This window comes from Rhagoletis pomonella, unplaced genomic scaffold (assembly GCF_013731165.1).
Source record: "Rhagoletis pomonella isolate Grant_MI unplaced genomic scaffold, Rhpom_1.0 Rhpom_scaffold_00001, whole genome shotgun sequence".
NCBI lineage: Eukaryota > Metazoa > Arthropoda > Insecta > Diptera > Tephritidae > Rhagoletis > Rhagoletis pomonella.
Genome location: NW_023458555.1, coordinates 24,561,333 through 24,574,111, shown reverse-complemented (window position 1 = coordinate 24,574,111; position 12,779 = coordinate 24,561,333). Strand labels below are relative to the sequence as shown.

General features: G+C 33.6%; 1 protein-coding gene across 1 annotated transcript in view; it reads left to right on the top strand.

Annotated features, from left to right (window-relative positions):
• The first annotated feature begins 7,577 nt into the window (after window positions 1-7,577).
• LOC118741545 (esterase B1-like) overlaps window positions 7,578-12,779 on the top strand; it is a 6,192-nt gene continuing 990 nt past the window's right edge. Inside the window, exons 1-4 of the mRNA XM_036473545.1 lie at window positions 7,578-7,891; window positions 11,513-11,825; window positions 11,944-12,094; window positions 12,242-12,750. Coding sequence (XP_036329438.1) covers window positions 7,842-7,891; window positions 11,513-11,825; window positions 11,944-12,094; window positions 12,242-12,750 — 1,023 coding nt within the window. The 5' untranslated portion in view covers window positions 7,578-7,841. The remainder of the gene's footprint in view (window positions 7,892-11,512; window positions 11,826-11,943; window positions 12,095-12,241; window positions 12,751-12,779) is intronic.

The window sequence follows — 12,779 nt, the reverse complement described above, 5'->3', positions numbered from 1 at the left end:
TGATTGGACTTTTTTTGTATTACTCTTGCCAGAAATTGTTCTTATACACTGGAAGAGTAGTGGAAAAAATAGAACCGGCGCATAGTGCTATGATACCCGTACTGCTTACAGAGGCTCAACGGCAGCGATTTTGGTGCAGTGAACAGCAAAATCTGGCAGTTTGGAAAATGGAAAATTGCGGCTACAGCAATCATGAAGAAAATTGGGTGCTGCTAACTGAAAAATATGCACCACAAGCCAAGGAAAAAAAAAACAATAATTGTAAAAACGCTGAGTGCAAAAGGCTCAGCAGGCATCTAAATATACTATGTATGTATGTACAACGCATGTAAAAATGTATATACTGAAATAAATACATACATATGTATGAAGTGAAAATTCTTTTTTGTGTTAGTATGCCTGAATTCTTCACTGCACTTGCCAAAATCACTCACGCACACATTCTTCCATTCTTCCACTTACCTCTTCCTTTTTTAACTAACAGCTTTTATACTTATCGATGTACTGCATATTGTACTCGTATACTCGTACTAGGAATGTTAATTTTTTCGCTTCTTACGATCCCGGGATTTTCAAGATGTCGTTATCACAATCCCGGGATCCCGGGGATTTATGTAGATATTCATTAATTTTCAACAACTTAAATCGAAAAAATTGCTTCTATATTGTTTTAGAAGCTCTCCTGGCTTTTAAACCTACTTTATTATTTATGTAAGTTGAAAAATATTTCATTAGTAACAAAACAAAAGGCAGTAGTTAAATTTATACGCATTTAACAATACATTAGCGTGTACATATCTGCTAGAGTAACTTAAGACATGTCGAAAAAAGTTCGATGCAAAAAAAGGCCTTATTTTAAACATTTTAGTGTATATTTCTATTCTTTATTTAATATTTAAAATTTTTTATAGGAGTCTACCTTATTTTATATGTAATTAACTGCAATTAACTGCACATTTCAAATTTTGTACAAAAATTATAAAAATTTGGTACGCATTTTATATCCCATTAAATTAAAATAGGATGAAATGCAAGTTTCATGCAGTTGCAGAATACCGTTGATTTTTAAGGATTTTTTAAAAGTTGTTGGGCATTTTCTTACATATAAGTAAATTGTCGGACATACTTTGTATGGAAGAAAATGCGTGTCACCGCCAGCAAAAAAGTTATAAAAAATCAAAATAACTTTTAGTCACTTGAAACTTGCACTCTATCCTCCTGTAATTTAATGGGCTATACTTATAAAACTGCGTACTTATAATTTTTCTAAAAATTCTGAGTAAAAACCTTAAATAGATTAAACCAAAAGAAATTTCAAAACACACCAAGCAATCAATATACTCACGACACTACGGGCTAAATATGGTAAAACTGCGTTTTTAGTTGCAGAATTTTTTTTATTAGAACTTTATAATTTCAAGCATGAGATAAATTCTACAAATTTTTTAAAAAATTCGGTGCAATGTAGAATAAAAATGGGTACCAGATGAAAGAGAAAATTCTGTAGGATTTAAAAAAATTAAAATTTTCTTAGTTCACAAGGGCGAACAGGTATTGAAAATGCCCTTTTAATCAATTTAATTTTTTTAAGCTAATAAAGTTAGACGTTGCCGAGTTTATATTAGTCCTTAACATATATTTTTTCAAAATAAATATTGCAATATTTCAAGAATATTCAAAGATAAGGGTCAATACCTTATGCACAAATTTAATCTGTTCTTCTCTTTAGAATCTTCTCTTTAATTTTATACCAATACCGTTTTCCTAAGTACATTGCACTAAATTTTTTAAACCATTTTCTGAGTTACTCATTTTATTCAATTTTCAAAGTCCTTTTAAAAAATCCTGACGTCAGAGAGAAAAACAAAAAACTAAATTTTACTGCATATATTTGTCCCATGGCTTCGCGAATATATAGATTTTTTTTTTAATATTGAATATTAAATAAACAAAAGAAATGTAGCAAAAACTGGTCAACATAAGGTGTATCTATTATAGCCACCATTGCAAATTACAAATCCCGAAAAGGCCGGGATTCTGACAAATAATACCGGCATTTTTGGCACTTCAAAGAGGTCGGGATCCCTGGATTAACATCCCTATCTGGAATACACCATAGGAATGTTAAAAGTCGTTGCGGTATACATGTCAAATGCATCAGTGAGCAGTAACGCAAACGATTTATAACGCAGCGAGCACACACATATACTATGCAGATAAATACAGGATTTTATGAATATTCGCTGGTTTTCATATACATCTGTATATGCATTAGGCTGGTTCGCTAACTAAACATTTTTTATTACCCTTCCCTACTTATGTAGTTTTAATGATTATTTCCAGTGGATTTTGACACTATAAAAATTATTAAGATAGCCATAATCGCATTTTCTTTATAAAATTTTTATACATTGTGGAGAAGCAGTCAATGTATATTTTCAATAAGAAATTGCACCTTGAAACCGGGTCAAAAATATTTAAGCCAAAAATTTATAAAGAAAACACGAATTCGGCTAGGACACAGCCACCCGAAAATTTTTACTAATAGCGTTTTCTTTTCTCGAAATAATGTTGCGCCAGGGCTGTCAAGTTTTCGTGTTCTTTTCTCAGCATTTTCACTTGCATATTGCGTGCTCTTTCTTTAAAATGTTGCACTCTGATAATGTTGCCACATAAGAAGGTGAAATTTTTTTTTTCAAGAAAAGAAAATGCCACAAGTAACGTCCTCCCAAAATGAGCCTATGAACTTTTTTATTTCATATACAAAGGTATCGCTCTGGTCTAATGAATAAATATGTATATGAAATGTGTTTGTAAGTTTGCTCCTTTCACTCTATGTTTTACGGTTAATTCAAGCATGCAATTTGGCAATTTCTAAATTGTTCGCTGTTTCTCACCAAACTCAGTTGGATGTAAGTGTATGCTGACATACGTACACACTTTTGTACTTATTACCATGGAAAACGTTCGCTTTTTTCCTACGTACATATGTATGTATGTATGTGTCTGTGGACATACATTTCAACTCAATGTTTTGTGCCAGTTTTGTTTTTAGGCAGTTAAGTATCATTAAAGGTACACTTGACTTGGCATCTAATACGAAATAATTATCTTAAAATCCTGAGGTGGCATTATCCTGTTCAAAATCAGTATTATAGCATATTTATAGATCAGCGCTTTCAACAGCATAAATATCGAAGACTTTATTCAATCTATGGTGAGAGATAGTTTGTCTAACACTATTCCGAGATGAAACACGACCGCATTCTCAGTGGATTAGTACCTAACTTTTTAGTCACTTTGGTACTTAGTGGTACTGGCCAGATCCAAAACTATTAGAAACTTTTTCCAAGGATGCAGTTTTAAGAGGACAACATCAATACACATTTGTCCTTGTGCACAAAAGAATTAATTTTGTTCAATTACACAGATTTCTCTCTTTCATTTGCTACCCTTAGTGTTCTACAGTACACTGAATCATATCCTTGGAATTTTAAGTCCAATAAAAAAATGTTGACTTCTTATAGAAAAACCAAACCACAGTTTTAGTATATTTGGCCGCTAGTTTCGCGGGTATTTTAATTTATATGCTTGTAAAATTTACTGTCGTCATGGTGTAATATAGGGGTCTGGCTGGATTCATTAGCTACAAATAATACCTAAAAATAGCCGTTTATTTTACAAGTAAAATATAAAAAGTTCTGGCCAGACCCGTCTGCCTAACGGACGTTCAACCCTATACAAATTGTATTATACAATTTTACAAACAGAAGCACTCGGGAGAGGATAAGTTCTATTTCGATTTTCTACTAGAAATAAATAAATGAGAACTGAAGACAGGCACGTACGTATGTAGATGATGAAGCCTTGTAGTTATCTTTGCCTCGACGATTATTGAAATCCTGGATGGACCTCTACGTGGAGTAAACAGATCGAAACTGTTGCTATTTACCAATATGGAAGCACAACAGTGTGATATGATACCTGCTAGGAGCGGTGCCTGCACTAAGGCGCATCTAAAGTCATTTCTGCGAACTCAAGCACGACGTACAACAATATATGACGCAGCCACTGAACACGATGCTGTCCCGACCTGTGAATGCTATTTTAGGAGCACAATCACCAACCGTTAACGAGACAGAACTTCGACTGCCACGACAGGCCCGCACAACACTGGCACAACTTTGCTCTGACTACTGCAGCAGACTTAATTCTTGACTGAGCAGACTAGACCACAACATACTCAAAATACGTTCTCTTGAACTCACTACTTTATTTTTTTGGGACCCAGAGCTGATAGATAATACGCACAAGAAATTTGGCAGCATTCTTATGCGAAATCCTGTCGAGATTTTGGAGTAGGTACTCATTTACAGACATAAATAAATTCATCAACAGGTTTTAAGATATCAACAAATTATGACAGCAGCCAACTATTGGGTAACTCTAATATCAACTAACCAAGCTCCATACAGGTTTCCTCTCCAAGGGCCTTGTCTGCCTAAATGATGTATGTTTTTATAACGCGGGTTGTTGTGTTACTAATCGGGCACCAGTGAACTCGGTTTTTACTCTAGTCCTAGGAATAGTTGTGAGTGAACGGGAAGTAAGTAGAAGTTGAAAGAACTACCGAGCAAGAGGCTTTTGCAGGAAGCTTTATATCAACCTCAAACTTTGGCTTTCGGATCAATGTCATGTTTTCCATACTGAAGGAAGCAGTAAGTTGGCTGCTCAATTGCGCGATGCCGACAAAGGAGATAAGCGTTCCAATACTCTTATAGCCAAGCGTCAATTAGAGCTTTGGACTCGCTCACGATGTTCTTAAGGCTGGTGGAAGAATAATTAACCACTCTTACGGTTATAGCTGATTATTTCCTAGTGAGAATTACGTGAGTACCAGGCCATAGAGATATTTTAGGTAACTGCACTGCAGATCAGTTGACTGAAAAAGGTGTCCTCAGAAGTATTCCATTGAAAAGAGAGGTTAAATGGATCCGTTTATTTTCCAAGGGGAATAAGTCAGCATTTTTCCGGTATGGCAAATTTCAACATTTCAACAGAGCTCTTTTAAATGAATCGAACCGCTTAAAAGTTATCATATCGATTTAAATTCTGACTTATTCCTTTTGGTAATCAAACGAATCACATATGGACATTAGGCAGATGGTCTTGTGTCATCTCAGCAAATGCTGGTAAAAAACCAATGCAACTTTTCGGCTTTTTACGACCGTAGGACTAGAGGTACTTAAGGGATTTTCTTCGGCTCGCAAAGCTTCAACTCTCAATACTGTTGGATGTAATGACAAGAAACTGTCAGATGGCTAAACGCGCGTTGAACGCCACACCGTACCCTCTTTGTCGCAGCTGCTTAATGACTCAATGAATCTATTATTCAATAAATAATTTTGCAAATTTACATCTGTCACAATTAAAACCACTTTTCGAGCGTACATTTTTAAATAGTTATCAAGTTTATAGTATTAATTTGTCTCAGTATTAAACACTCTAGCTTGATTTAATTTGCGCAGAGTAATTAAAGAACGTCAAAATTGAATGAGATACATACAGTGCCGAACAGAAGTATTGGTACATTGAATTTTTCGCAATATATGCAAAGTTTTTTATTCTAATTAATTTTCGATATTTTTTTATAAAAATATTGTTCATTGAACACCAGAAAATATTATAATAAAATCTCTAAACTTTGTGCAAAACTCAGGAAAATTCATTAAATTTTAACACTAATTTGCAACTGTTTATTCAAATTGTTTAGAAAAATTCTAGGTATGCAGTTTTATAGCCCATTCAAATTTAGTATAACAAAGCGCAAGTTTGAAGTCGCTAGAAAATCGCGTTGATTTTTGGTAATTTATTTCACGCAAGTTCTTCCATACAAAGTATATTCGACAATAATTTTTTGTATGGAGAAAATGAGCAACACCTTCCAATAAGAAATTTGACAAAAATCAACGCGATTCTCTAGCGACTTTAAATTTACATTTTGTCATACTAAAATTTAGTGGACTATAAAACTGCATACCTAGAATTTTTCTAGAAGATTTGAATAGAAAGTTGCAAACTAGTTTTTTGGTGGAAAATTAACTATATTTTTATAAAAAATTATCGAAAATAAATTAGAATAATAAACTTTGCATATACTGCGAAAAAGTCACTATGCCAATACTTTTGTTCTACACTGTATGTATTTTCATAAAGAAAATTTTAATACACAAAGCCCGACCTGTGCAATTAAAAAAATCGGATGATAATATGAAAGTATTTATACGTGTGTAACAGCGTTCAGTTGTAAATAATACCTAGCAATAATAAGTAGGTTCTTTAGACTTTGATACAAAACATTAAAAAAAAATCATTTATTCTTTCAATGTATACAACTACATACATATGTATGTATGTAAGTATTTACGTACTAGGGATATTTTTTTCGCTTTTTACGATCCCGAGATTTTCGGGATTTCGTTATTACAATCCCGGGATCACGGACTTAGTCCCGGGATTAAGACTTTCATTACTTTTCAACAACATAAATCGAAAAAATTGCTTCTATCTCGCCTACCATAAAATAAATAATAAATAAATGGGTTTGAAACCTACTTTTTTATTAAAAGTAGCATTTTTATTTTTTCTCTCTGATATCAGGATTTATTTTGAAAGAATTTGTAATTTCAAAGATGTGATTAATTCCAGAAATTATTTAAAAAATTCAATGCAATGCAATGTAAAATAAAAATATGGGTACCAAATGAAAGAAAATTTTTTAGAATGTAAACAAATTAAAATCTTTTGGATTTAGAAGGACGAATCGGTAATTTTTTAGGCTGATATATTTAGAAGGACGAAATTCGAGGGTATTTTCGAGTTTATATACACTCATCAAAATATGTATTCGTGCAGTGTTTTTTTTAATATTTGCAATGGTTTTCGTAAATAATTTTTTTCGCTAATTTTTAATAGAAATATAGTTCATTCTGCATCAAATGGCATACAGATTAACGATTCAAAGTTTTTTGAAAATTTAGAAAAATTTTACAAATTTTAACCAAAAAAAAATCCTAAAAATTACCAGTCCTTATGCCCAAAACATTGAATTTGAATTTTTTTAAATCATTTTTAATTACTGACGTCAGAGTGAAAAACTAAAAACGCAATTTTACTACATTTGGCCCATGTTTTCGCGAATATATTAATTTTTGTGTCTAAAATTTACTATCGCACGGTGTTATATTTATAATGAGCTAGAAATTTATAAAAAAAAAAGTAATTATTAAATAAAAGAAGAAATATAGCCGAAACTGGTCAAGAAAAGGAGTTTCTATTATTGCCAACAGTGCAAATTACAAATCCTGAAAATCCCGGTCTAATTTGGCAAGAATACCGCAATTTTTTGGACCGCAAAAAGGTCGGGATCCCGGGATCTCGGAATTAATATTTCTAGTACGTACACATTACATATTCATACATACTAAATAGCTTGGAATTGTAAACATATGTAATTAAGTTTATAGTAGCAAATACATTTTATAATCAAAGTCGTTGGCTGCTTATCGCAGCCCCCTATGAGTACCGTTGCATTCACACTCATTAGTGTATTTTTGTGCTGATAGGAAGCGATCTATCTATATGCCAGCCACTTTGTAGAAAAATATTGTGCCAGCTCTCGTTCGACTGTTGTATGGCAAAAAGTATTTTTATTAAAGTCGTACTAAATGCTGTGTGCGCGTGTTTTCTAACTTTCAATCCGTAAAAACTTGTAAAAATTATTTGTCGTTAAACTTTTCTTTAAAGAAGTAAAATATTACCTATTTTCAAACTTCACAAAAATGGTTGAAATTACTTTGCCGTTCATGCATTTGGTGGAAATGGGAGCGAAGTATGTGAAATGTGCCGCAATGTTTAAATATTAGAAGAATTTTAATTTTGAAATTCATTAACCAAAAAAAAACTGTTTAATACTTCGGAAATTTATCGATTTTTTAAAAAGCTGAAAATTGTGTGTAGAAGTTGGAAAAGCAAAAATTCGGGATTTGATTATGCTTTTAAATTTAAAAAATAAAACATTTATTTTCGAATGGGGATGTGCCGGACAGGGATTTTGCCGGTTAACCGGAAAAAGAGCCGGATTCGGATATCCGCTTGGCTGCTGCCCTTAATAAATTGCGCAACAGTGTTACTAGGTTTTCTTTTAGCGACTATCTGTTTTTTCGAGCTGAACTATACAATACGTAATTATAATACAATAAAAAATTTCTCCTCTGAAATCGAGGTTGTAAAATAATCCTATATTAAAATCATAACTTCTCCGTCTGCAACCCTGCTTTATTGATTACCTATGGTAAATAGAGGAGAAACCTCAAACACAAAATATAAACATTAATAAAAGCCATTAAGCAATAGCGCGTTGTTTTCTTGAAAATTTTTTAACATACATTTTTTTTTTAAATATGCCATCTCAAAAAAATAACAAAAAAATCACAATAGTAGCTCTGAGTATTGCGCAATATTTAAGTATAGTATTACGGGGTGCACTCTAGAATAATTTGAGTTATGATTTTTTTTTTTACACCGAAGTTGAGTAAAATTAGTGCATTACAAATTAAACATTTTTTAATTTCTTTTAGAATTTTTTTGTGCACGCAGTTTTTTAGTCCATTAAATTTTAGTATAACAAAGTGCAAGCTTTAAGCGTTTGCAGAACTGGCGTTAATTTTTTTTAGTTTTCTTGGAAAACGGTTTGCGCATTGTCTTCCACAAGAAAAAAGTGCAACAGGACGTATGCATAAAAAATGTTAAAAATCAACGCAATTTTTCAGTAGCTTCAAACTTGTACTTTGATATTTAATGGGTTTCAAAGCTGCATACTCAAAAAAATTTTAAAAAAAAATTCAATCTGTAATGTACTCATTTTACTCAACTTCGGAGTAAAAAAAATTCATAACTCGAATTATTGTAGAGTGCACCCCGTAATACCATACTTAAATATTGCGCAATATGCAGAGCTACCATTGTGATATTTTCCAAAACTAATTTTTTATAAAAAAATTTGTGTGTGAAAAATTGTTCAAGATAAAAAATTTTTAATATTTTTTTATAGAGAATTTTTATGTGTGTAGATATGTGTGATTTTTTTTTAATTTTTTCCTCGCTCCGTTCTCGAGATATTTGGAAAACTATTAAATAGATATGTTTTTGTTTTTGTGCTATGAAGTTTCTAGAAATATATCAGTCAATCCACCCTAGAAATTATAAACAAATCAAACACATGAAGTGTGAACCCCGTCCATTTTGGTATGAAACACCCCATATACTGAAATTCTTTTATAAATCTATTGAATAAATTGAGTGACCCTGCGACCAACCTTATGTTCGTGGAATAATATTTTAGTCGTAAAAGTGTTTAGCGCGACAAAAGTAAAAAATTGGAATAATATTCAAATAAATAACCTTACGTTAGAGCAAATTAGTTTATAAATATGTATGTATGCACATAAAAGTGCAATAAAACAAGAAATTGTCAGTTCACTCGTTCGCCTTATTTACTCGTACAAACCAATCACAAGGGGCAACACTAATATGTATGTATGTATTTTCTCTCTGTACTTAAACCAAATTACTTAATCACACAAGAACGAAAGCAAACTAGGACGGGTATGGCATTGCGGTAGCTCGAAAAATTCAAACCGATGTAATATATCTTCGCTATTAAGCTTACGACGATCCCCATGTCTTTGTTAGAAAGGTTATGAGTTTTCCACGTCAGCTTCTCATCTAGAGCTACCCTGTGTTACTTAATTTTCGCGATAAGATTTAGGTTTACGCGTCTAAGAACCGGAATGTTGCGACTTTCCAACTTTATTTTCTTCATAAAAAATACTAGATTTGTCTTGTTGAGTTCAATATGAATCGATTTCATTTAGGATACTGTGTCTTTCTACAGTACTCGAGGAGACACATTTATTATTATTCGCGTTTATTTGAATATATCGAAGTACAATACCCAGCACTACAAGAGGGGGAAGGCTATACCATCCTCAAGATATTCCCATCCAATCTGTATCATGGCACAAAGTCCCTGGACTTCCCCTAGAGTTAGCAGTCTTCTAGAAATAAAAAGTGGATTCTTCTTGAGTCTTATGTCTACTTGCAAAGGAAATAGAGTCGTTAAAGCATTGTTAGGATTTTATCAGGGACAAAAAAACAAAATGTTGTTTTCATAGTTTTATTCCAAAGAATTGTTAAGAACCCAAACCGAAATGCGAACAAAACATTCGGGAGTGATTTGACAAGAAGGAAGGTGACAACAAAATTGCTGAGAACGTTCACAGCAGGAATTACATAAGAACAAAACCATGTAAGACGTTCCCAAAGAAAACCAAATGCGAAGCGGGCACGAAACTTACCATAGCGTTCATTTAGTTTAAAATATTTGAATATTAAAATTAATAAAAAAAATAACTGAAAGATAATTATGCAAATTAGATAATTCAACGAAAGACTTAAGACACGATGTTTTCTTGCACAGAAAATTAAAACTCGTACCATAAGTGCATAGTTCACCCTAATGATACACGATCGGGAAGTTGAAATGATTAAGCTTTCCTCTGGCTTAGAATTAACAATCATGGTTTTCACTGAAACAATTTTTCATCCCAACATACTCATTCTTAACGTTAAGTTCTCAAAGTTTTGTTCCATACCAGATCGTTCCCCAGATTTTGTTCTTATTTTATCCTCCTTGAAAACGTTCTCGATACTTTCGTTATCATTTTTTTTTTTCTCCTTGGAAACGTTTGCGGAAACTTCGTTCTCATTCTGTTCTTCTTGAGAACGTTTACGAGAGTTTTGTTCGTATTTTGTTCTTTACGGAAACGTTTCTGAACCTTGTATTCTCATTTTGTTTCCATTCAAACAGCTCTCAATAATTTTGTTCCCGTTTGGTTCTTTCTGTGGGAACGTTCTTAACATTACATTTTGTACAAAAGCGGAATGCGTTCTCGGTCCCTGTTTTTTGTACTGTGTGAATATTTTGTTTGGCAGATGTAAAATTTCAAATATTGATTTTGAAATAAAACAGAATGCTTTTTCCTTGGTTTTACGTTACCAACCACAACATTTTTTATAACAAGTCCAAGGCCAAAAGAAACCGAACTGAAAAAAAATATTTTTTCTTCTTCTTAATTGCCGCTATAAACCTTTAATCGACTTTGGCCAAGTTCAACATATCTTTCCTCCTTTAAAACAAATTGTAAAATTTTAGGTTTTAAATATCGAGCCCTAACCGCCAAAATAACGTAAGCGACATTTTTTTCAAAATTTTCTTTTTGATGCAGAAATATTCCTAGAGCATCTAGATGCATTTCTGCATCAAAAAGAAAATTTTGAAAAAAATTTGGCTTACGTTATTTTGGCGGTTAGGGCTCGATATGATACTACTATTAAAATTTTATTTTATTCACATACACCTTTTTACTCTTCTTCCCATAATTGCATATAGGATGGTATCACACCGCATACAACAATACCGTTTGGCCACCAATGAAACAGTTATAGTAGACACAAGCTATGGGCAGGTGAAAGGTGTTAAACGCAAAACCATCTACGACCACGACTTCTATGCCTTTGAAGGAATACCATACGCTAAACCACCAGTTGGTGAGCTGCGATTCCGTGCACCACAGCCACCGGTACCTTGGACAGGTGTACGCAATTGTACGAGCACAGGAAATCGACCGATGCAAAGGCACTTTATACTCGGCATATTGCAAGGCTCGGAAGACTGCTTGAATTTGAATGTGTACGCGAAAGAGGTGAGTAAAATGTTTATTTAGCTGAAAATACAAAAAAAGGTGTGCAAAGAGACTTTAAGTAAATGCAAGTATAAGTAAGCATGTATTTATAAGAAACCACGCATTTCTTCCATTACAGTTAAAATCTGATAAACCCTTGCCGGTAATGGTTTGGATCTACGGCGGAGCCTATCAGATTGGCGAAGCTACGCGAGATCTTTATGCGCCGGATTATTTCATGGAGCGAGATGTCGTACTGGTAACAGTCAACTATAGACTAGGCGCGCTAGGTGTGTTTTCTATAATAAAATTCCAGAGGTTACAACTTTTTGACATAATTATCAATGGAATATCAGTCCCAAAAAGCTACAGCTAACTTCAGAGTTGACTTTATTTCAAATTTTAAATAATCTTCAATTCCTCCCTCATTTCCACAGGTTTCCTCTCCTTGAACGATCCAGATTTACAAGTACCCGGCAACGCAGGCCTGAAAGATCAATTGCTTGCTCTGCGCTGGATTCAAGAGAACATCGCCAATTTCAATGGCGATCCAAATAATGTCACACTTTTTGGTGAGAGTGCGGGTGCCGCTTCTACACATCTGCTTATGCTAGCGCCAAAAGCACAAGGGCTCTTCCATAAAGCCATCTTGCAATCGGGTTCCGCCCTCTGCCCGTGGGTTGAAGCACAACCGAGAGACTGGGCTTTTCGACTTGCCGTCGAGCTGGGATATAAGGGTGGAAATGCCGATAAAGAAGTATTTCGTTTCCTCTCGAAAACAAGCGCTTCGAGAATTGTAAGCGCACAAAACCGTTTGATATTACCGCAAGAAGAACATGAGCGTATTATGTTTGCCTTCACGCCGCTCGTGGAACCATACGAAAGTGCTGACTGCCTGCTGGCGAAGCCTTTTAAAGATCTACTCATTACTGCCTGGAGTAATGAGATTCCTGTAATACTCGGTTCAAATACGCA